The 26865-nt window shown below is 33.2% G+C and overlaps 1 protein-coding gene across 5 annotated transcripts in view; it reads right to left on the reverse strand.

Annotated features, from left to right (window-relative positions):
- Nucleotides 1-2009: 2009 nt before the first annotated feature.
- The window catches only part of LOC129802324 (long-chain-fatty-acid--CoA ligase 6), a 38560-nt gene continuing 13704 nt past the window's right edge, over nt 2010-26865 (reverse strand). For 4 of the 5 annotated variants that reach the window (XM_055848048.1, XM_055848046.1, XM_055848049.1 and 1 more), the window contains exons 4-8: nt 9847-10558; nt 9404-9791; nt 8861-9341; nt 8625-8798; nt 2010-5055 (exon numbers count right to left, since the gene is read on the reverse strand). In XM_055848048.1, coding sequence (XP_055704023.1) covers nt 4918-5055; nt 8625-8798; nt 8861-9341; nt 9404-9791; nt 9847-10558 — 1893 coding nt within the window. In that variant the 3' untranslated portion in view covers nt 2010-4917. Of the gene's footprint in view, nt 5056-8624; nt 8799-8860; nt 9342-9403; nt 9792-9846; nt 10559-14757; nt 15452-26865 lie in introns of those variants that run through there. The other variant, XM_055848050.1, reaches the window with a different exon arrangement.

The following is a 26865-nucleotide window of genomic DNA, read 5'->3' on the forward strand; positions in this document are numbered from 1 at the left end:
TACTATATACTTCTCTTTCCGGCTTTTCTTAACATTAATATTAATCTAATACGTGACACCACGGCCACTTATATCTCTTACTATTTGACTATTGGAACAAATTTAAGGTCAAATAAAAAAATAATTTCCGAAAGAAATTATTCAAAAATCAGTATTTAACCGATTCGTTACCGATGAAGAGCAATGCAGCCGGGTTCAGAATTTCAATACCTTTGCAAAAGATCCAAATTTAACCTAATCGGTTGAAAAGTTGGCCCTACAAAGTGGTTAACCTTTGACCTTCAATAATTCAAAATGGTGAATTTTCCGGTCAAATGTATGTTTGGACGAAATGTTCGCCTGTAGGGGAATTCTGTAACTATCTGACAATGTCATATGACAAATGTATAATTTTTATGTGTCAAAGGAGCCTTACAGAGCTCCTTGTAATATCGATTTGATGTTCACTGGTTTTTAGTGTTGTCCTAGTCCCAAATTTTCCACAAAAATTTGTCATATGACAATGTCATATCGTTACAGAATTCCCCTACTGGACTACCTCTAAACATATACGAGAATCATTGAAAAAACTTGGGCCAATTTAGAGAAAAACCAAAAAAAAAAAAACATTCGGACCTTTTACTGATTTTGTTTATCGGTTTCATTTTTATTGCTGATTTTCGGTCAGCGAAAACTATGTCGTCGTTAAAGGGTTAAGCTCCAGGATGGTGACAAGTTGAAAAAAAAAACGATTATATAACTGCTCTCTCTTTGAGTTAAAGCAGTAAAAATCGCAGTGTTTACAGTTTACATCTATCCCATGTTTACTATAGCCCCTGTTTTATGTCCCGAACTTGTAAAGCGATAAATTTACTTCAAATCAGAAATGTCTCAGACCTTCTAGTTAACTAGTGATAGAATGGTATAAATCAGTTTTATTCTGTTCCAAGATTCCCTACTTTATTGGATTTTTGAAAATAATTGGCTTTCGCTACTTGTTCCTAATTGATCTCATGATCTAAGAGTTTCGTATTGTAAAATTCTATACAAGAATTACGTGTCTAAAAGAGCAAAACAAAAATGAAATCAATTAAATGTGTTGTTGCACTCAGGCAAACTCATTAAAAGTGTCTCAACATCGAATTGCACCAGAAAGAGTGTCCACCTTGCGCATAGGGATCCGGTTTTACTATGTTTACTTCAGTCGATATGTATAATCAGGTTTTTGAATATAAATTGATAAAGCTTATACAGTTATTATGATATTTACATCATTAATATATCTCCAAGATGTTTACAACTATTATTTCTTTTTTTTTATTTCTTGCCAACAAATATTGAAAAGTCAACGCAGAGGAAGGGATAGAGCGAAGATGAAAAACACGTTCGACAAAGGTGTACAAAAAGAAACCTTTTATTGCTGCAGAGTCGTTCTTTTTTTTCTCTCTCTCTTCTTATTTTGCTTTTTGCCAACTGAAATAAACAATTTTATATTGCTATGCTTTTTAACCCATTTTATGCGCTCAGTACAACGAAAGGGACCTTTCTTGCACGGTAGCTAAATGAGAGAAGAAAGCATCAGACAAGTGATTGATGATCAATAAATTGTTTTTCATGAATGCCTCTCATTGCACTTCCAGATATTAATTTAGGAAGGTGGTTGAAAATCTTTTTTCTTCTTTGTACTTCACAACTATTAGTCACCTTTTTTGTTTGTTCGTCAATCCTCCGAGAGAGGAAAATTTTATGTCTGATGTTTTTTTCTTTGTACCTCTAGTGCTTTTAAATGGACAGATAAAGTGTCTCCTTATCGTATTAGGAAGAGAATAATTGGGTGAGCAGCGAAAAAAAACTTGTTTACCTATTATTGAAGAAAATTTTTTAATACACATAGTGCCATCTATTGGTGCCACTCCAGTCACAGTCATCCACTGAAAAAAATACTACGAGAAATACCAAGAAAATACTTGAGTCACTTGAGTGAAGCAAAGACTCAATCCAGTACTAATGAAATTTAAACGTAAACTTCGTTTTTGTTTGAAGTAATCTACTTTATTATCAGGCATTTCCGTAAAAAGTGATAAAATAACATTTTACCTAAAAACTATCACTAAGTTTTGGTTATTTTTTTTTAGTTTTTCAGAATTTCTCTACAATCTTTTATATGTGAATTTATTATCCTTTTTTTCAATTGGCATATTCACAACGACCTTCAAATTCTTACGACTTAACACCTCGTCCGGTTTAGTCATTTTAAGTACCGTAGATGCGGACTCGCCTTTTCTTCCCGGCTATTTGTTAGCTTTTCTTAAATTCCAGCACTTAAGGATGGTTTTCACTGAGCAGATATGATAGATCGGATCGGTCAAGACCGTTAAATGCTAGAATTAAAGAAAAACATATGGACAGTAGGGGGCAAAATCATTTCAGGGGGCTAATTTCACCCACATCTACCGCAGCTTTTCACGCAATTTTCAGACAAATTCACAATTCTTTATTTTCCTGATTCCACCTCGTGATACTCAAATAAATCTTGCTATTTAAATCATTTGGTTTAATCTACGGTTCAGTATTCACAAAGGACTTCTTGTTGATCTAAAAATACCACTACGCGCCTGCAGCGCAATTTCCAAACAAATTCAAGGGGTCCTAGGACAAATTCTAGGACCAAATACAAGCTTCCCCTATCCGCCATCTGGAACGCGTCCGATCTTTGAAAGCTGTATTTCGTATTCTCTTCAGAGATACTATCCTTGAACAATCGTGATCAAGTATTGTCTAGGTTATTTGTTAAATTTTATGAATATTGGTGAACTATAGAACCTATCTATCTAGCGGGGATGATTGAGTATGCATCATCAAAAAAGCGTTCGTATCTTTGTGTTCTGATTCTGAAACCGCTATGGTAAAACGGTAAAACCGTTTTTGATTACAAAAATCAATGACACCCAATCTATGTACTTAAAACTGGGTCTTGATTTTCTTAAAGTGTCTCAATTAAAAGGTAGCATTATACGTGTACAATAAAATATTTTGAATTTTACTTGTTCGTAAAATTCAAACAGAATTTCGAATTTTCATACTCAAAATTCGCGCAAAATTATACAATTTTTAGGTGTGATTCCTTCTAATTACACCTATTTGAAATATCTCTCTAAGAAGATGACAAATATGTTACTCGGTGATAAGAAGGGATTTAATAATAAAAGAGGACTATCGAATGATTATTAGTAAAAATTGACACAAGATGACACCGCAATTTCTCGAATCTTTCGAAAAAGTTAGTAATGTCTTTTTCTTGTTAACAGAATCGATCTTCGAATGTCTTTGCTCTCGGGGGAAATTGGGCTATGATCACTCTAAATTCGTAACTCATATTACAAACTGATGAAGTCAGTATTCTCCGAAAACATATTTTCAAATCGTTCCTAGTGGGTTATGTAAGCTTTTAGTCGGTTCCTAATGATCCATAAGATGCTAAAACATTTTTCGCAGATTTCCTGATAACGGGTTTCCCGAATTCTTCATATGATCCTCGGGTTACCAATGAGATCTGCTAATTCCTGATGGATTTTTCTAGCTCTCCACGGGTTTCTGTATAACCCGAGTGGCATTATCAGCTCATTCGTAGATAATTAACTAAATCTCAAGAATAATAATTGGTTGTGATTACGAAAATATTACAGTTAAGAATATTAAATCGTAATTGCGCAATGAACGGGAAACTGTGCACGCAAGAATGGCACATAAATATAGCAAATATTGATTACCGTTTATTGTATCTTTATTTTTTAATTTTGTTTTATTTGCTTCATATTGGAATATTATGATAAAAAAAATAGTAATTGCGAATTTTTCTGAAAACTGGCTAAATCCGTAAACCAAGTGAAACATTGACGATAACAGTAAGAATATGACGGTCAATGTGAATTTGCCCTAATGCTGTTTTCCTCTATAAAATATTGCACTATTATCTCGAATACGAAACAAAATTAATTGGCAATATTTGAAAAAAAATCTACACTCAAAAGATAAAGACTTTTAGTCCTTTTAGTATGTAATTGAAATGGTTCAAAAATGTGAAACTCGTTCAGTAATTCTATTCAATACTCGATTTATAATTGACCCAATAGTCATTCTAGTCTGTTTTTGTTTTAAATTGAAGTATTATTCCTTTGCTTTTAAAAGAGATCTCATTCGATCTTCTATCGTCTTGGCAAAAAGTGATATATTTTTTATATATATTTATTTATCAACCAGTCCATTAAAGTGTTATTGAAAATGTTTGAAAAATTATTGCATTTTTTTTTCTTATTTTTTTTCAAACTAAATATTGTTCTTCATTAGAACATTTCTGAGATCTCTTCAATTTTCGTATCAATACGAAGTGCAATAATCAATTTTTTTTATAATTCAACTTTATTAATTCATAATCAACATTTTCTTACGCAAATATTTATCATTTAGGATAAATTCGGTTATTAAAATTATACAACCAGACTCCCACCACTTTTCCCATTTCCTATGACAAAGAACTAATTAATTTTCTCTAAATAAAAAAAAAACGAATAAGTTTTACTACAGATACAATAACCTTTAAATATTCCTTTCACTTTATTTTTTTAGGAGGTAAAAATTACTTATTGCGTGCATTGATTATGTATCAGATGTCTGAGGCAAAAACGTGTCCAATATTTTTTTTTGTTCTTTTTTTCAGAATTTCCTTTCTTTTCATTATTATTTTTATATAGCAAAAAGTTTTTTTTTTAATTTCTCTCGTTTTTTTCGTAGTTTAAAAGAAAATAGTTTTTGAGGAACGTGTAAGAAGAATTTTTTAATGTTTGTATTTACCAGTATTTGTTTTGAAAGTTTTTTTTTGCATTTTCCGCTCAAGAAATTCAACTGAAATATCGATGTATTTCAGTGAATGTAACGTGGTTAGGCTAATTGTTTGTACATATCCTCCAGTTGGGGCTTAAAGTAGTTCTTAAGTTCTGGACGTTTCGATTTGAAGGTCGGCGTCAGGAGGCCATTCTGAACTGAGAAGGGATCTGGATGTAAATAGATGTCTTTGACCTGAAAGGCAAAAGGAAAATATTTTCAATTTTCATTAATTTAGTTATTTAGCTAAGAAAGTTCACAATGAGGAGTTATGCTAAACATAACTTTCAAACTTCGAATGGAATGAGAATGAATTTCAAAAACCTTTCAAATATAAAATAATTATTTAGACATATTTTGTCTATTTGATTTACAAATAGAACTATTTTAAAAAAATCATTGAAATATTTTTTTGCCCTAATAATTTAAAGTCAGCGATCGGCAGTGTTCCTCGGACCGTCAGGTTAATATCGCATTTTGTTGCTCCAAACCAAATGAATTTTTAAAAATATTAGCTACTTTTTACCATTTAACTCTCACATTGCATTAGCCAGGGGGTGACATTAGCTCTGAAAAATGCAACCATTTTTAGTGTAAATTTTTTCCTGTTTTCGTATACATTTCACGAAATATCTCCAAAACTGCGTAGGCTGCCAATTTGGGGTTTTCGGTTGCCTTTTCGTTATTAAATTGGTTTTCATTTTGTATTAGTATTATTTGCTAATTCATTTTTCAATGACAGAAAACAACAAATAAACTCAAAAGTTTTTCGGCGCGCTAGAAACAAATGGGAAACATAGGAAACGTCATGCCCCTGGCATTAGCTCAGATGTAATTTATAAAATCAATTTTCCGAGAGACACCTGATTAAATTCCTGACAATCCTGAATACAGATTGTAAGTTTGCAATTACACATATTTTAAAAATTCAAATGCATAGATATAGGCCTCAATTCTGAGACCAAGATTAAGATCAAAATTTCAAGCTGTCAAATATTTCCAAGATCAAGATTTCATATTCTGACGCGAAACATTAATAAAACTTAAAATGTCTTAGCTAAAAACCAAGACTTCAAGATTTTCCACACTTAACGACACGTCACTTCTGACAAATTTCTTCATTTCTTTGCCGAATTTGTCAAAATTTCGCCGTATAAATTAGAAAAATTAATTATATGTTGTATTAAATAATATATTACAGTCCATAATTGAGAATAAAAGAATTAGAAACTAAACTTGTGACATGTGATAAACTCGAAAATGCTTATTCAAGATGTGATTCTCTTGCAGGTATTCTCAGGGTGTTGTACTTCGAAACGTACATCTAGAAATACGTACCATTACGATTGAATTACAAGATCAAAATCAAAAGCATTTTTCATGATGATTTTCTCTTTTTGTATCATCTCTTATGGAAATATTCGTCATCAAAAACAATTTCCGCATGATACTCTTCAAATTGTTAGTATCTTGAAAATTCCAAGCACCTCCGAGAGGTTCTTGGAATTATTTCAAGAAAACAAGAAATTTGACGTCTTGAAAACTTTAAATATTGGTTCCGGAATTGCAAATCTTGATATCCACACGGTTTGTGTCTTGGATTTCAAGATTCCAAGACATTTGACAGATTTGACATCTTGATCTTGATTTTTTGATTTCAGAATACCAAAATTTTGAAATTTTCTTGATCTTGATCTTGGTCTCACAATTGAGGCCATAGTTAAAGAGATAACTAAAATACCAATTAGCATACATAAAAATATCAAATAGTGTTTTGAGGATTATATTTTCAAGTAAATATGGAGCATGTCTTTCAACATTCCGATAAGGGGTAATCTTCCCTTACTTAACCTGCTTTATTGAGTACTTAGGGTGGAATAACCGGCTATCGCCATGTTTAGGAAAAAATTAAATTCATTTAATCATAACTTTTGAATCCTTGTTACAAGATAAGTCAAATTTGACACAAAGTTACTTAGATGTATTGGCTCTAGATACGTGAAAACAATAATCCTAGAACATAACGCTGGACTACTTAAAAAACTGATTTTTATTAATAATGCAAAATAACCATTTCGTCGCCACTTTTTACCACTTTTCGCCAGTTTTGTAAAATTTGTAACCACTTCTCGCCACCCACTTGAAAAGAACCACACTCGGTTATTTTAGGCAATGCTATGAAAAGAATACATTCACCATTTCTCTTTCCTTGTGATCACTTTATTATTACTCTCTTTAAATGATTTTTCTTCACTTTTATTTGAGAAATCAAAATATGGGGCTTTTGCAGAAAGTAAACAATGCAGATTTGACAACTGAGAATGTACGAAGTGAAGTTAGCGTCGCCTATTGAAAAGATATGGCGACAGGTGGTAAAATCAATTCCAGAATATTACCACTTCTCGCCATGCCTCATTTTTATACAAAAATAATTTAAAATGAAATATTAATTGACTAAATACAAATTTTATGTATTCCACAAGTGCAATTAAATATTCAATAGACAAATTATTTACCCAAATAGGTATTTTTGGCCTGATGAAAATTTGACGACACTTAGTACATTTGGTAAGAGATGTTGGATTCGATGCACTTGCTTAAAATATTGCTCTAAAAAGTGATCAAAATCGTGAATCCAAAACGAATAATTATTATTTTTCGATTCTATGCGTAGAAGCAGAAACAATACAAAAAAATTGCGACTCATTTATTTCATAAATTGCGAAAAATAGCGATTTCAATTTAAGTGGCGAGAAGTGGAGCACTGGCGAGAACAGGTGATTCCACCCTATGAACTTATTGATGATTGGTATCATTATCCCATTTTAGAAACAAAACCACATATTTACTGATCTAGCTCCCTAGCCCATGAAATGTTGATCAATTTCGCTATTGTTTACTAAGTATTTTCTTTATTTTAAGGTTTAACTGTTTTATTAATTTAATTAGTATTAATCAAAATTATTTAAAATTAAAAATATTGGGCATTTGGAGCGAAATGTTACTTGAATTACCAAGAACTTTGACCGTGAAACCGTTTGAAGAAATCCAACGAGTTTTCCTTTAACTACATAACTCATATTAAATTTGCAAACTCATGATGTTTGTAATTATTGAAAAACCCGCAAAGAAACTTAAATAATATAGAATCACGATGAAAGTAATGGCCTCTACACCCTTGAGAAATTTATTTCCATATTGAAGCAAATTTCCTACGCTTGTGTAGCAAAAAGTCTTCAATATGGACATAAATTTCTCCAGCGTGTACAGGCCATAAGGGAAATCAAAGAAAATTTGAAGATATTTCCTTCAATAGACAAAATTAGTCATACGTGAAGAACGTGAATATTGTCAATAACCACATGGCCTACTGAGAGCAGATCAAAAAAATTCAACAATAATTGTATTGTAACAAACTTCACACCGTTAATCTGTCATCTTGCTGAGTTTACACACCGAGTTAGACGCTGTTTCGGTTGAGTGCATTTTGTTTTATTCTTATTAAATTATAATGCTTTCATAATTTAAAACTGTACTTAAGAATGGAGTAAAAGTAATTTTACAATGTGACATTCGAAAATTCCTCAAATACAGTCTTTCGAACCTACTAATTGCAAAATAATTAGACAAAATGGCGATGTATAAAAGTAACACAAAATGGCACGTATTCCTCATTCTCAGTAATACTTCAGATATATAGTTTATATTAGGTGAGATTATTAACAATTCCACCTAGTATTATAGTGTAAAGTGGTATAAAGTACCTGTTCAAATGACTTGAGACCTCCTTCACGTCCCCATGTGAGCATGTCGTTGAAGATGAGCTCCTTAATTTTGGGATTATTGCAGAGGACGCTCAAGGTGCCTGGGATATTATTTTCCTGAGCCCAGCACTTGAGAACATCCACATCAGGCACTACAACAGCAACAATGCAACTCTACAAAACACAGAAGTATCATTAGTCGACAATTTTTCATAATCAATCTCAATGGCAGTTACCTTGAGACTTTCTCCGTACACAAAAACTTGCTCAACATACTGACTACGCAAGTATATATTTTCAATTTTCTCAGGCACAATGTACTCTCCCTGACTTAGTTTGAAGATGTGCTTTCGTCTATCGATGATTTTGAGGGTGCCGTTGGGCAGCCACATTCCAATATCACCTGTATGGTGCCATCCATCTTCGTCGATTACTTCTTCTGTTTTTTCGGGTTCCTTGTAGTATCCCACAAAGACATTAGTACCTTTGACGCATACTTCGCCTTGATTTTCATGGGCGTAGTACTCCATCTCGGGTGCATCAACCAGCTTAATGCAATTACATGCAACTGGTGGTCCAACATGCTCGGGAACAAAGTCACCCTGAACTGTCAGGGTTACTGGAGCTGTACACTCTGTCTGACCGTAACCTTCACACACGACGCATCCCAAAGCACATCGAATGAAGGTTAGAACATTTCCAGCCAAGGGAGCGGAACTGAAAGAAGTTCAGTAGAGATTACACGAAATGTAAAAGAAAGCGTAAAGTGTCAAACCTACCCAACGACCATTAGCCTGAGATTGCCTCCAAAAGCTTCCTGAACTTTCTTGAAGACGACTTTATCCCAGATACTGTTTCGTCTGAGGATACCGCGCCTTAGATCGGCCTCCTTGGACCTCAGTGCCATGTTGAAGATCATCTTCTTGAGGCCAGATTGACTGATTTCCGTCTGGATTTTGTCATATACACGATTTAGGAGACGTGGTACGGCTGGCATTACTGTAGGTTTCAAAGCTTTGAGGTCATTGGTGAGCTCTCGAATATCACCAGAGTAGAAGCCTACAGCTCCTCCGGAGTAGTACACGCCGTTCTCACAGCAACGTTCTAACATATGTGCCAACGGTAGGAAAGATAGCATCACGTCTCCGACTCGTGGTCTGTGGTCACCTGCGAAAATATGTGAAATAAGTACAGTCTTTTGAGCCAATTCACTAGATCTTACCCAATTGCAAAAGAACAGCGCATACCCCTGCTACAACATTTTGATGCGTCAACATAACTCCTTTAGGATTTCCAGTTGTGCCTGATGTGTAGCAGACTGTGCAGAGATCCTGCGGTTGCGGAGGGACCTCAACATGGGCCTTTTGTGATCCTAGTTTCTCGACTTCATCAAAGGAAAATATATCAATTCCACGATTTCTTGCTCTTTGCGTCGTAGCCGGTCTCATAGGTTTTATCGCCACGATTTTCCTGAGTGTTCGAGGACACTTGTCCAGCAGTAGATTGGCCTTCTTGTCATCCTCAACAACCACCACAGCCATATCTGTCTGCTTGATGATGAAGGCGCAAGCATCTGGTCCCAATGTGTCATAGAGCGGTACAATAACTAAGCTGTAGCAATAGGCACCTTGTTCCAGTAGAATCCATTCAGGTCTGTTCTGTGAATAAATTCCTACTAGATTGTGCGGTTGCAGCCCCAGAGACATCAGACCCGATCCAAAATTCTTCGCTCTCAGCAGGGTCTCATTGAAGTTCATCCATTGGTAGGGCGATGCTAGGTTATCGCGCCAACCCAGACAAGGTCCATTATTCGATGCATAAACACCCTTTCTGAAGGTCTCATACAGAGTTGTCGCATCATCAGTGATATAACTCACAAATTTTCCAGTTTTTGATTCTTTGTAGAACTTGGAGACGTGAATCTGCTCCGGACCCTGAAACAAAACATTAAAAATGCTTTAAATCTTCGATTGACAGGTTCTGCATTAAGTTAATATATGTGAAAATTTCAATGGGAAATTGCCGTAATTTCTTCCCATCATTCCTCAACTAGTTTAGACATCCTGTTTGAACTGTATTCACCTCGAGCCAGTTAAAAAGAAGGCAAAATAAATGACTGCCCAATTACTCTTTTTGATGTATGCGAAAATCTCCCCAAAGATATTTCACAGATGTTTATTGGCTGTGAATAATATATTTATGATTGTTTGCTAATGTTTAGATGAAAAACTTGCGTCATGGGCAGGTATTCCCTATAATTCTAACAGTATTTATCCTAAAGCAATAATTCACATCAGACTTTTACTAACTCATATGCTTGTAGCAAAATTAAGACAAAACCGATCTTCGTGAGTCTGTTTCCTGAAAATGAAATTTTATACATAAATACTGAGAAAGATAACTTGTACACTTGAATGTGGCAATAAGTTAAGATGATGTGACAGAGTTATGACTTCTTATAATTGTATATTATTGGAGCAATTCATATTTGATATTGATGACAGGTAAAATGGCAGGCAAGAACACTATCCATAAACTACTTTGAAAGCCGTACAGACCTAAAGGTTTTTAAGACTGATACTCATACTCAATGATCCTAATTTTCTAACATTTCTTGATGACAGTTGCAATAAAGAAACCCCGAACATGTATTTGCAATAAATTACTACAAATTATACGAAATTTTAGATTCAGTTTTAAACATTGAAAAGCGAAGAAGAGAAGAATAAGCTGCCTGCCCGCCAAGAATTTTCCCAGACATTTTAGCGTTCCTGCGAATGATCTTCATCCCATGATTCAAGCTAAAGTAAACTTAGATGCATTATGCTCACTTCGATAAACCCATAGGAATAATGGTCCTATTCCACTGAAAAATGAATATGTTTTTTAGCACCTTATTGTTCTTAAGTGGTTCTGCATTATCGACATTACTTTGTGCTGATTCTTGTATTGACTATTTTCCCCAGTTCTTCCCGTATTCTCAAACCACCAAACAGTCGTGACAGGAACCAATACAAAGAAAATCTATTGTGTTTGACAACAATAAAGTTCTAAAAACTATGCTTATTTTTATTTGAATAGCACCATAAGTCGCAATCTGGCATACGAACATTTTTAATTATTGAACAGAGAAACATTTCTATAGTGTCGCATATCTAGGATAACTTCACAAAATCAACTTTTGGAATATGACTCTAATAGCCCATTATCTTTTGAGGTATGAGAAACTTTTCCGAAATTGCTATCAAACGTATCATTGCTTATAAAAATATATTGATTAGAAATATATTAGGTCTTCTAGAAGCTTCTGAGAAAAGACTTATGTCTGTCTTGTTATATTTGGCCTAGGTATTCTAATTTGTTACGTTTTAAATTTTAAGCTCAAAGTAATTTTGAACTTTAAAGATTTACATCGAAAATTAAGTATGAATGAACCTTTTGGCTTCTAACACTTCACATTTTCAGGCAACTGAAAATGTGTGACTTAAACTAGTTATCAATATAGCCATAGGTCATATTCATTAAGGCACTATGGTAAAAAAAAATGAAGCGTACGAAGCTAGAGTGACTGCAAAGTCTGCAAATATTCCCCTACTTTAAGATTTAAATCATAAAGTACAATTTCAGAATGAGGGATTTATTCCATAACCGAATACAAAGTGATTTATATAGAAATACATTTTGAGCTTACGTTTGTGCAGTTTTTTAGGTTTGTTGTACTTGTAGGTTTTATAACACAGTAACTTTTTTTTTAATTGTTTTAAAAAGAATTTTGAATGTTAAACTGTACTAAATAAAATAAACATCGTCTTAAAACTAGTTTTATTTTGTTTCAAAAGTCAAATTCTTTTCAAGGCAATATTTTTCTTAATCATGAGTAATCTTCAAATATTAGAGTTGATCTTATACGGGCTTCAGACTTAAGGCTTAGTCATACGGCTTAACTTCTCCAATTTCTTATTAAGCAAGATTTTTTGGAAAATTTTGACTCAGGATTGGATTATTAAGGCCAAATGATCCACTAGATTTTAAATATCCAATAAAATTGGTTTTTATTTATGATTTTGATACCTTCGGGAACTGGATTGAGCCTTTAGTCCAGAGGCGTGCAAGTATCGCGTTAAAATCGAATAAACGTCAAATGAAACATATGTACGTCAATGGTCAAAACTTTTCTTCTTCTTCTATTTTATGTAAGGCTGTCGGACTCACTCGGGCCCATATAGCCAAATGGTCAAAACGCTACCAGAATAAACTTATTTTGACGTGTATTCGTTTTCAATGGTCCTTGCACACTTCTGCTTTAGTCTGAAGACCGTTTTAGCAAAAAAGAAGCATAAAAAATTGAGTATTTTAGTGATAGAAGCTATAGGTATTTTGTGTAATACGGGTTTCAGACCCAAGGCTTAGCCAAATGGCTTAAGTTCTCTAACAGGTTGTTGGTCAAGGTTTTTGGGAAAATTTTGATCCTTTCCGTACAGAAGTAGATATAGAAAAATTCGAAAATCTATTTGAAGATACAAAAAAGAGACTTTTTTACTTCTTAATACTTTCGCAAGGTGGCGGAAGTTACATACTGTTCGAATTTCGAAGTGCTCAAGTGTCAAAATGTGACGGTCTTAACATTGTTGTGAAGAAGAAAAACAGAACAATGACGATTATTGTTCTTTTCCCATTATTTAATCACTCTATAATCACTGAGTAACTCTTTTGCCAGATTTTTAGTGTGATATTTGATAAATTTTACCCACCTTGTTCGAAAACTTACAGTAGAGTCTCGCTATAGTCCATATTTGGTTTCAAATTTGACATTTGGGTCGCACTATAGTCCATGTAATTTTTTAAAATTATCAACAATTTTTAGTATTGAAATTGCTCGACGGTTTCCACTTTCTTTGCGATTGTTGTACTTATCCTCGCTCTCTTCGTTATGGATCACAATTATGCATGTCGCATACTAAAAAACATAACCTAACTTAAAATCAGTGTTTTGAAATCAACGGTCGATAAATTGTGGACTATAGAGCGATGGCCTATAGCGAGACTCTACTGTATTATGAAAATTTGAAATTGAATTTGAATTCTTCGAACTTCAACGACTTTTTGTGCAAATTGAGTTCCATTTACCTTTTATCCGAGACACTATTGGAGAATCAAAATCTACTTCTGTTTGGGCTCATTGAGGATTAAATATCGACTTATTAGAATATAAGTCGTACAACCTGATTTTTTACAAAAATCGTTTTATTCGTTTTTTGAATACTTCTTTATACCCTCTACCTTTCCTGTGAATATTATATTTCAAAGTAAATTATTTTCAAAGTTATTAATATTTTAAATCTCAAAAATCCTATACTCGAAATATAAAATCTCAGCTTCAAATCGCTTTCCTGTAAAATTTGCCTACTGCTAGTTATTCGTTTCTTATTCTGAGTGATCGATATTAAAAGTAATTTTTTTCAAGATTTTTAAAAACCAGTAAAAGTGATTGTTATTTAGGATTTTGAAATCTTCGGAAACTGGGCTAAACCTTTATTCTGAAGACCACTTAACGCGAAGATGGCGTGACAAGTGGATGTCAAAATTCGAAGTTGTTAATTCGTATATCCGAAATAATAAGTCCTTGATTTAATTTCAAAATCTCACGCTCAATTCCTAATATGGTGCCCTAAGTGATACTTTATGACTAGATTACCATTTTGCCATTTAGTAATCTTAACTGTCCAGAAATATCCATGAGATCAAGATAGTTTAAGTTTCATTTACACATCCGTTGAGATTATGAATGATTTATGTATATTCTGCTCAATTTAGGCATAAATATTTTATCGAGTTCTCCCGGGCGATGATTTTATAAATCAACTTTCTCTTCTATTTACACAGAAGAATTAAGAGAAAAAAAGCATTTTGTGCAGAGGAGAATATTTGAGTTGGGGTACAAGATATTTGGCAATTGCCCAAATTACACACTCACAATTTTAAAGTCTTAACCATGATCTCTCTACTTTGTTAGAAAAAAATATTTTTCTTTCCTGTATTCTTCACATGATCACCTTTTATTCCCATTGATGATACGTGAGAAGTGTCAAGGATAAGATGCTAAAATGTTAATTGCTTTTCAATATAGGTTTACCTTCATCACGTCCGTTTGTTTGGACATGTCAATTGGTGGCCTCAAGGGCTCTATAGACTTGCAGCAGGACATTTTTCAATGATTCTTAGAGCTTTTCCTCTTATTTTATTATTTCAAAAATTATTTTTGGACAAAGCTTTCAGAGGAAGTTTCTTCACAATGGCGGACAGTGGATTATTTTTTGATTTGAGGAATCATTTAAACACTTCCGAGTAGCCAAGGCATTTTGCAAGAATTTCCGGCATATTTCTTTTAGGGCACAACAAATGAAATTGAGGTGTTTTGAGGATCAACTTAAATTGTTGAATTATGTAAGTGGAAAAGGTTGCCGCACAGTCACGAATTTTAATATAAAGATCTGGGTGAACCGAATTAGACACAAGACGACGAAGACACTGAATCCACTCAATGGATCTAATAATAATGCTTCAAGAAGGAGTGTAAGCAGCTTTTTTTTTACTTCATTGAACTCACAAGACACCTTTTCAACGCTTTAAAAAAAAAATAACGAGTATTTAGTTATCCTTTGTCAATAAAACACTTAATTTAATTTTTTTTTTGCTATCGCGAAACAATTTCGAAAATTTAAGAGTGCGGTATGGGTTTTATGAGGATCATAACGCAGAGGTTTTTTCTGTCTAAGTGGTACGATCGCTAAACAGAAACTGCCAACAGCTGGCTTCGAAATAAAACTGAAGCGATCGTGTAAGACGAAAAATTAATCGTGCAACGACTTGGCTTAAGATCACTTTTGCCAAAAAGATACCAACATGAGTGGCCAACAAGGAAGAAAGTACAGTAGCCACGGACTGATCATCATTGATCGCGTGTGAAACGTTTAATTTACTGGGCTGCCAATCTCAATTAATTTTTAAAAGCAGTTTATTGGCACAAAGTGACGACTAACCAACTAACTGATTGATTTATACGAAAAAGCTAAATTTAAAATCAAACGAAATACCTTATCAATGAATGATAAATTCCACCGCAGAAATCACAATGTTGTAAGAGTCAATGAACAACAGTCTGCAACATGTCCCCATTTGCATCAACAACCGCAATTACAATTGACAAAAAGAAAATCTTTTGCTATAAATTCTACTGTCATATGACTAAAAGTAGCGCGAACCTATTTATAAATCTGGATGATTTTGGCTATATTGCAATATCTGCCCATCTTGTGATATTTTGTAAACAAAAATAACACATGATGAGAATGTGTGCGACAACAAGGAGCTTGATCATCAGAAGCATGTGATTTTCCTATAATAACGCTTTTAACAAATCTCTCAAGTGTTCTCATTAGATGACAATCTCCTTTTTCACACTTTTACAGCAACGATGAAAAAGAAAGTCCACTCACCGAGTATATGTTAGAATAAACTTGCCAATTAAAATGCACTACCACCACGTTCTGAATAAATCACCCTTAATTATATTTGTTTTGACGGCGCAATCGACAAATTTATTAACTTTATCCACCGCCTAGACGGTGTAGACTGAAACCAGGTATAGATTATGAAAGAAATATTTGAAAACAAAAATATTTATAATTTGTAACATTAACCCATCAACTGTATTAGCTTAAGGGGGGAGTGTCAATTAAAAGGTCAAAAGTAGTCTATATTTTTTTATTGTTTAAATCGATAAGCCATCTAAGAATATACCATAAGTATTTCAGAAGCTTATTCGAAGATACAGAGCCGAAAGCAAATGAGCGCTGAGTAAAATTGTATGCGCTCGAGCGCATATCCAAAACTTTGAGGTGTGTTTTATCCATGTCTCATTTTTAAAATGGTGTCGAATTTGCGGAAAAGATTAAAAAAAAATTATGGACCGAATGAAATGAATAAACGATTATTCTCTTGAGCATTAAATTCTCTTCTAGTTGCACTAAAAGAATTGTTGAAAACCTATTTTTCGTTTTTTCTTTTACAGCATGTGAAAGTCAAAATTATGTCCCGAAAATGCATTTTTTTTAAATCTTGAAAAAATTCCGATTTCGCGATTTTCTTCGGGTTTTCTTAGTTTAACCGTTTAACTAAGAAATACACTAATGAAAATTGATTTTTTTTTAATTTTGTTTCTCAGACAAAAATTACGAGCTGAAGATTTCCCACAAATAAGGGAGTACTACGACGAGGTGCTCTATTGGATTACGCATTAGTCCGCCATTTTATAATATTTTTTCTCGAAAAAAAAAATTTAAGTACTCTAAATACGTGTAAATTATATACCAAAAATTTTAAGAATCTTAGTTGTTTCCTTGTCCTCCAAAAAATCGCGAAAAACAGCTAAGTTTTGGCTTTCTAATTGACACTCCCCCCTTACCTAAGGTCTGGCAGAACTTCCAAAATATTAAAAAAAAAGTCGTTCAATTTGCAAGAAGACTACGTAATATTTCACTTTCTAATTACACAAAAACAGAAAGTATTTCTCGAAGTTGTTCGTAAGTGTTTCTAAATTCCTACAGCGAAATCACAAAATGCTCGTAAAACGTATAACCCACTACAAAATCGTAAAAGTTTGTACTATGTTGTTCGTAACATGATAACTGGACGAGAATTGTTCTCGAATTGTTCTTGTTCTCTTACAAAATATATTATTAAAATTATTTATTAATAAAATATAATTCTGAGAAACAAGCAAGTCCTTGAGCGTTACGATGATAAGTTATTGGACTCCGATGAGTATTAGAACTTCATTACACTTATTACTTCGAACATAAAATTATCAAAATTTATTTTTATTTTATTTTATTTATTTGTAACACCGAGAAAAATGTGGATGGTAAGATTCACCATCTTCCATTCAAAATTATAATGGGCGGATAGTAAAAAAGTCACCCAGCAAACGCGATATTAAATTGGACTGTCAAAAATTGTAAAATCTATTGCATGGATAGTAAATTCTAATAGCCGGATGGTAAATTCTAATATCCCGGATATTAGATTTTACTAGCCGGATGGTAAATTTTACTTGCAGGATAGTAAATTTCACTAGCCGGATATTAGAATGAAAAATGTCGGGAAAATTTATTTTTCCTTATTTTCATTGATTTTTGGCCATTGTTTGAGGGCTTGGGGCCCTTCTTGGATGATATTCTCTGTATTTCAAGTCATTTTGGTGCGTGAAAATTGATGACTGCGCCGAGATTTGAACACGCGACCTTTGTGATGACAGTCCAGCGTATTGCAGCTGCGCCACGAATTGCTATAATGTATTTAAAGCATATCGGGAACCGTTGCATCGGCACACACAATATTCCAAAATGACATTCTAACAGCAGGATGGCAAATTTTACTGGTTTGGATAGTAATTTCAATCCAAATTACTATACTCCGTTAAAATTTACTGTCTTCTAGTTAAATTCTAACATCTAATATGCGGCCAGTAAAATTTACTACTCGGATATTAGAATCTAATAGAGGTCAAGGTAAAATCTAAAGGAGGATAGTAGATTTTACCATCCGGCTATTAGAATTTACTATCCATAGGATAGTAAATTTTAAAATGTCAAGATGGTAGATTCTAAAGGAAAGTTTCTATGGAGGATGGTATTTTCTATTATCTTTTGAGGCAGTAGAATTTAAAGACACGATTGGTAGAAAATACCATCCAAATTTATCTCGGTGAAAGATACACTCGAGATTCTCATGCACAGATTGATAGATAGACCACGTAGTTTTTAGCGTCCACCGCCGTCTTAGCGTTGGTAACCAACCCACAGAGCAAAACGGTGGAAAAGCTCTTTCTTAGGTTGTGTATGCCAGTCGGGTCCCGGTCAAAATCCCGAAAGCCAAAGTCCTGAAAGCCAAATTCTCGAACGCCAAAATCCCGAAAGCCAAAATCCCGAATGGACCAAAATCCCGAAAGCCAAAATCCCGAATTCTTAAAAGTGTCATAGCTACTCCCACGATTGCACCCGCGCTTGCTGGAGCCAAAGGGAAATCTTCTGTGTCTTGGGAAATTATTCTAAACATTTACCTCCATATAATTTCATCCCTTTGAGGATTTTGAACATTCGGGATTTTGGCTTTCGAGATTTTGGCCTTTTCGGGATTTTGACGTTCGGGATTTTGGCTTTCAAGATTTTGGTTTTCGGGATTTTGGCTGCCACTGATGCCAGTCATGTACGAAACATGTTCATGCATACATTTTTTACAAGATCGAGTAATTTATGAGGGATTTGACTAAGTATTATGTTTTCCGACTTATAAACAACGGTATAATTAGGGAGGGCCGGTTACCCTCTGTGCGACGATACTTAACGATTTATAAAAAAAAAAAAAACATAACACAAAAAATGATTTAAGACCGCTAGGATTAAGTTCATCTTAAGCATATTTTTACACAAAATAAATATGTTGAAATTGAATTAACTCTAAACAAAATCTAATATTTAAAAAAAAAAATAAACTTTTTAGGATAAATTTAGGGAAACCTTTAGTCATATTTTATTGAAAAAAGCTTAAAATCTCGTCTTAGAGGAGTTTATAGAGAATTCCCCAAATTCTCAAAATTGCTATCCTTCTCCCTCCACAAAATAATTAAAATTGAATTTTCGGTGAATTTTTGAAATAAACTTTCGCTGTAAAGTTTTTGAGATTCGAAAAGAGCATTTTACATTCAGGTTTTGATCAATTAGCTGAGCTTTCTGGTATTTTCTTTAGGAATAATGTTCTTGCCTTTACTTGACAATTTTTAGATCATAAAAAGTAATATGAAAATGGATTAATGTCGAATTTTTAAGAAAAAAGCTTTTTTGAAGGGAGTTTCAGAGAAGAATTGAATATACTTTTGGGTTCTTGTCTTGAAGAAAAACAAAACAAACGACACATATTCACTTCTTGAAAAGTTTATTATGCTAAAAAGTTTATCAACCATCTGAACCATTTAAAATCATCAAAACCGGATTGAAAGGATTTATTCCGATTTTTGAAGCAAAGTCTAAATTTATATTGGTCTAACATTTCCTATCGGACATTAGCTATAAATTGTCAAAATAATTGAAAAAGTGGATCTAAAAGTAATTCCAATGTGAATTTTTCTCCAAAATATCAAAAGACATAATGTCCTAGTAAAGAGTTTTATTTGGTTTTTCAATACTTTTAAATTTAGATCCCCTTTTACTAAAATCCTGGCTACGCAACGCACCCTACTTATAAACCTTATAAACAAATAGCAGAAAACTTCTACAATAAAATCCTTGCTTTTATTAGGACAGAGGAATAATTTATTGCCACCCCTAATAAACAGTTTTTTAAATTTATTTCAATATTTTAGAAGTGCATTATATTAATCAAATATTTTATTGATTTTGCAATGCTGAAGTGCTAAAATACTGAAAAATTAGATATAAATTTTTATTAGGACTGGCATCAAACCGGTTGTGGCATTAAATGATACTTTTACGTTATAATATAAGTTAAAGTCTATAAAATATGTAATCTAATAATTTAAATCTTCGGCAGTTTTTCAACTTAGGGAGGATAATTGTTCCTTGGAAACTGCTCCTTTATAACCTGAATTTGCCCTTCAGTGATACACAGAGGCATTGTAAATTTACATATAATCGTTTTCCCGGATTATTACTTTTTTCCCCTCTGCTTTCTATAATTTTTTACTTTGCTCTTCATATACTAAAACTTAGCAGGGCAGATGATAAGAAAATAAGGAGGTTTGATCGAAAGATACTTGCAGGCATCATAATACAAATCTTTTACCACCTTAACCCATTGTATTATATGATAACGTTACAAAAAAACAACGAATTTACCACAAAAAACCTATAAAAGAGAAAAAAAACTATTAAATTTGATAACTTTATTAAGGCGGAGCATTACCTTACTTTGAGAGAATATTTTGTAAATTTGAATATTTCGTAACACTTGCTAAGGAAATGTTGGTTTCTAATTTGCCAAAACGTTTTCTCGTTTTCATAAAAAAAAACATCTTTTTGACAAACTTTTTGTTAAATTTTCAAAAATTTTTTCTAAGATTATCTGAAATATAAATTCAGCTCTCCGTTTATTAGAAAAATCGACTTTTTGAGAAGAAAAACCTGATGGGTTAATTTTACTTAGAAATTTATTTTCATATAGACGTCATGAACGAAACGAAAAATGCCATTTAATTAATGCATTAAAATAAGAGTTTATAGTATTCTTCTCATTAGTGGAAAATGGAATTAAAGTTTAATTACTTTTTTTTGTCCTGGTTTTTCTTTAAACAGATTTTACATTGCTAGAATTTAACACCATAAGATAATGGTTTACATTCAAGAAATTTATGATTGCATTTCTAGTACCTTTTAAGGCCAGAAAAAAACTTTAAATTTCCTTAAAGACATTGAAATATCATACCAAGCATATTAGGATTACATAATCTATGATTTATTACCAAGTCAAAGTTAAAGATAACATAATTCAATATCAATTAATAATCCTCGATCCCATTAATTAATAGAACCAGACAGTTGATGTAAAACGAAGATGATAAACTAATCAATCGACAAAGGTCACCGGCAAGCAAACAAATAATTGTTGGCGTGTTTTCTTTCCCACGAACTCATTTGAATTAAACAAAAAGCTTATAATTAGACTTTGTATTTAACATTTATTTTTAATTCCTTAATTACTTATTAACTTTACATCGCATAAAATAAAGCAAAAATAATACAAGTATGGTATTCTTATCTACACGGAAAAAAATAAACTGGAAAATCTACGGGAATCACCGATACTAAACAGTGAAGGGAAATAATTTCCAATTCACAAATAGACTAACTGAACTTTTGAGAAAAACGTCGCACCTAGAATAATAATTTGTATATGATTCTAATTTTTCCTTCGGCCAAGTTTCTTTAAAAAAACTATTTAAGGATATTTTTGGAATATGATTACAAGGATTCTTTTTTACTTTTAGGTACAATTTAAAAGTAACTGTATAATATTTAAGTCTGGCTTTTTTCAGGTCTTACTGTGTTCCTCAGAGACTTCTATTTTTTAATTATAGTAAGATGGGGTAACTGGATCGTTTTCCGAAGAGTGCTACTTAAACGTTTGTTTTTGGACTGATGAAGTTCTTTTCTACTTCTTCTAAATCCATAGAATTATTCACTGTTTCATTCAGAAACATAATATAAAAAAAAAATTATTAAAAATATTAAAGAAAATTTATAAAATAAAGATAATACTGAAATAAGTCAGCATACACTAACTGGGTCGTCTTTTCGCTAATTCACTTTTAATTAAACCTTTGGATTTGAAATACTTTTTTTCACAAGGAAAAAACAATCAATATTTTCAATCAACCAGCTGTCATTAGCGAAAGTATCACTGCTAGAAAATTTTTAGTGAAGAACGAACCCAACTGGCACAAGATTGAAATGAGTCGATTACACACACTTATTAACTGGATAAAAATACTATTAGGTAAAGTACCCTTTATTCGACCGGTTCCTCTATTCGACCGGTAGATTTATTTATTCAATTTAATTATATTTGCTATAATATTTTGTGTATGATCTAACATTAATAGGTCAATTATTCTTTAAATAATACGAATCAGTGACAAATTCATAGAAATTGATGAAATTCACCATCAAATATTCAAAAATTGACCCACCGGTCGAATAGAGGAACCCGGTCGAGTAAGGGTACTTTACCTTATTTGCTTTTTCTTAAACTTGAATAGTTATATTATGTTACTGTAGTGACTATATTACGGAAATAAAAATAAATAATTATTTTAAGTGGATTAGTCATAAAAGACCCAAATAACGAAGCGCCCGGATTAGCACACTTGACTGTAAAAGAATTCACGTTTAGACTAGAATATTCGACACTTCGACGACTTTCGTGGTTCAGTTAAAATCTTTTGAATATTCTATATAGCTCTCTCCGGTTTTCTTAAAACATCACGCCACTACTAGGAGAAAGCTTTCAGGCTTCGTCCACACTCTGGCTTCGAACACTTCATATTTTTCCCATATTTATTTAACGAATCTGATCTATTTTTTCAGGTCAGATTCATCAAAGGAATATAGAAAGTGTCAAGTGTGTACAAAGCTAGAAGGCTTTCCCCGATTAACAAAAATAATAATCTTTTAAATATCTTTTGATTTTATAATTTGAGTATTTTAGGGTGGTAGCTCACCCTCTATCACTTTGTCTAGAATCCTTTTGGTCTTTGTCATGAGGAAGACCCCGACCAAGTGACGTTAATTCTGAAGAAAACTTTATTTTTATTAAATTAAGAAAGAGAAACTATCTTTAATGAACACTGGACAACCTAAAGAGATAACTTTATAACATTTCATCCACAAGCTTCAGTGACCTTGAAAAGATACGATAAGTTTCAAGATAAAATTTAAAAAAAATCCAAAACATCCAAAAAAACCTAATTTTCAGCTGATTGTCGTAAATTAGGATTCAGTTGGAAAGTCTTTACATCTCCTCTAATTTGTTTTATTTTAAGGGATAAACCTAATCTTGATCCTTATTTTCTAAGATGCCAAGACGTTTTGGCTAAACTATAAGATAAATATTAAATTAAACAGGTCGTATAAGCATATTTTCAACAAATAACAATAAAATTGTAGGTAGGGGAAACCGGGATAGAATTAGCCACATACAGCATTTGATAGAAGTATCTTATAGTTTGCCTTCGAAGGAATAGTGGGGAAACCACTTTTTATTCTGTAGAGCGTGTGACCTATTCGACACATGTCAACCCAGTCGACGGCCATAACCCACCAATCCTAATCCTTCATTCCTTTGACACGCCCAACCCCTACCATCCTTATGGGTGCTGAAAGGTTGCTTTGGGGCTTTTATTGTTAGGTAAATGTCATCAGTCTTCAGTGAGTGAGCATCAGTCGCCGTGGACGGTTCACTCTCATGAAGTGAAAAATGGGTGGCACCTTCAGTTCTCCAATTTCCCTCTAAGTTTGTAATTCCATTTAAGTGAGCCCCATCTGGGCTTACAATTCTAAATATATACTTTCCATACTATTCATTGAAATATTTATCAGCCTCATACAAACATTTTTTGTACGAACTATACCCAATGAGAAATTTCATTTGGTGGCTAATTCTACCCCAGTCTCCCCTACACTTTTAAATGTTCCTTGATATCTCAATATTATTAAATTTGAAACAACTATGAGTTGTTAGATATGTTCCCAATAAATTCCAAGTTAATTGTTTTTGTTTTGGTGTTCGTACATGTTTCCGTTTTTAAAGCTTTTTTAGAAAATCCCGAAACAGATAATAAACTGATATAAAATTATCCATGATGTGAAATTTAACGCTACTTATCCACTGATCTAAGTGTGAATATTTACTCTAATGAGGTGAATGTTTGTTTTTTATTTGGACAACCATAACCAGGGTCAAAAAATGAGAAAAACGATTTTATGTACAAAAATTTAGCTAATTATATAATATTCCCTACTTAACATGAAAAGAGGAACGTATAATTTTTTTAGTTTCCCAAGATATTGTGTTTTGTCACTATAAAAGGTAAATTTTATGTAACGTCTGTCATTAAGGTTTACTAGAAAGTCAAGGAAGCGGATACGAAAATGAACAACATCTAATACCTAAATTAACAGGTACTACTGCTGTTAATTAGGTATAAAACTTTTATCACGAAAAAATTATTTCATGTTTCGAAACAGGATAAATAAATGGACTCCGAATAAATTATTTGAGTTAGATCGAATCGAATCGAATGTTCACTATCTGACTTTAATAACTTTACAATTAGCCTTTGAAAATGTGTGGCGGTATCTTATGTTGGGCTATCGAGCTTCTTTATTTCTAGAGATTCGCCAGTATTTCAAATAACTTTAATTTTCTCTGAATGCAGAAAGAAATGGAGTCATATATCTAAAACCGAAATTACAAAAGCAAAACCAGTTTGAGCAATGCATCATTTAATACTTCCCCAAATAAAATGCTGTTTTTCTACAATAAGACTTATTTTTCGAAACATTTATAAACTTATATATACATTTATTACTCCAAAACTTTATTTTCTCGAACGTTACGTGAATCTAAAACTACCTTATCCTCATTTAAATTGCAATAAAAAATAGGAGAAGATTGGGTAGTTTCAAACATGCATAACTTTCGAAAATATAAATTTTAGGGCTGATAAATAAATTTGTGGAGAACATACCACATATATTTAAATAGGTAATACCAAAAATACCTAAGATAAACCAAGCGGACTTAATATTAATGATAATAATGCTGGTACAACGTTCTTTAGACAGATCTTCAATAGAAGAGTTCGGAACATGCGTTAGGAGTGACAAAACTTCCCGCTTTACAAAATCTGCGAACTCGTGACTTAAGATGCAATACCTCAAAAGTATTTTCGCACCGTTTACCGTATACCGGTTAACAACCGATTTAAACCGATTTATATGTCTTCTTCTGGAGTCTGAGGGAAAACTTTATGCTCTCCTCAATTCTTCCGGTGTTCATCAGAAAAAGGGACAGATAATCCTAACCGGCTTATGTAGGTGAAATTCTTAACGTGAGCTAACTCGGAGTGCATGCAAATTCGATTTAGAGCTGAAATTGTGAGTCGCCATTCAGTTATCTTGAATCAAATTCGTGAAATTATACAAATTTTGTATTTAAACCAAAATATCAAGGATTTGGATGAACTGACTGAAAAGTGTTATATGGGTGAAATGTAGACCAGAATGTTCTCTATAATTTTGCCGTAGAACTTGAACTCATCGATTACTCAGAAGCCAAGATAAGCGAGGTTTTTTGTTTCTTAACTCGTTTTTTCATCCAGAGTGCCCCAAGTGTTCATTTGTTGAACTTCAACTAAATCAAAGAATTGTTGTATTTTGTGGGACTTTCCATTTAAACCCCTATTTTAAGTGTCTTGGTGGAGTAGAGGCAGTCAAATTGGCATCTGAGGGATTTCAAAGCGTTATTATGGGAAAAATCAATTTTTTCACACTTAAACGGCAAAATCGGAGTGATAGCGTAGTCTGAGCGGAAAATGATGTATGGACGAAATGTAGAGATAAATGTGCTCTACAATTATGTTGAAGTAATCATCAAAATCGGTTCAGCGACAGTCGAGATAATTGAGGTTATGTGATATTGAAATTGGTTTTTCGACTGTGGCGCCCCTGGTGTTGGTCCCACGAAGTTCAAATATTCTAGAAAGTTGTAGAATTTGGTGAGATCTTTCGTTTAAGCTCTCATTCATCAAAATCGGTCACATACAACCGGAGATATGATTTTTTGAATTTCGTGAACTTTGACCCCTCATATCTCCGGTTCTATTGAAACCACAGCGCACATACGCACCATTTTGGAAACGTCCTAGACTGGACTACAACATACTAAAATTTCATTAACTTGCACAATGCCGTTTTTGAGAAAAGTGACTTTGAATTTCGATGAATTTTGACGCTATCACAGCGCCACCTGTGGCGACTTTTTGGAACTTCCATCTGAAAGTGCTCATCGAGACGAAACCAAAAAGGTAAAATTTAGGTCACTATGTTAATTAGAACCGGAGATAGAGGCCGGTCAATGTTCGAACTTTGACCCCTTATAGCTCGGGTCAGGGGTTATGGATCGACTTAAGGTTTTTTTTGTTTAATAGGTATAATCAACGGCTACAACATACTAAATTTTCAGCCCGATGCACAATGGAATTTTTGAGTTATTTAACTTTTAAGATTTAAAAATTTTCTTTTTAAAAAAAGCGCCCCTAGCGGTGGTTTTATGAACTTGCGATGTTAGAAGGGAAAGTGGCATTTCACGAGAGCTTTCCAAAAAGCCCTCACTTTTTAAATTCTGACAATTAGAACCGGAGTTATGGGCATTTTAAGAAATTTTTTTTGGACCCTTATAGCTCGGGTCAAGGATGAGGACGACCCAGCCTGGAAAGTCTTTAGGGGCGGACTTTATGCTACGAGGAGACGAGGCCGACCCAGCCTCAGATGGACCGACGGCGTGGACCAGGACGTCAACTCATTAGGGGTGCGGAATTGGAGAACAGTGGCGCGTAACAGGCTCGAGTGGCGACGGGTCCTGAGTCAGGCCAAGACCAGTAATTGGT

Source organism: Phlebotomus papatasi, chromosome 2, assembly GCF_024763615.1.
Source record: "Phlebotomus papatasi isolate M1 chromosome 2, Ppap_2.1, whole genome shotgun sequence".
NCBI classification, from domain to species: Eukaryota; Metazoa; Arthropoda; class Insecta; order Diptera; family Psychodidae; genus Phlebotomus; species Phlebotomus papatasi.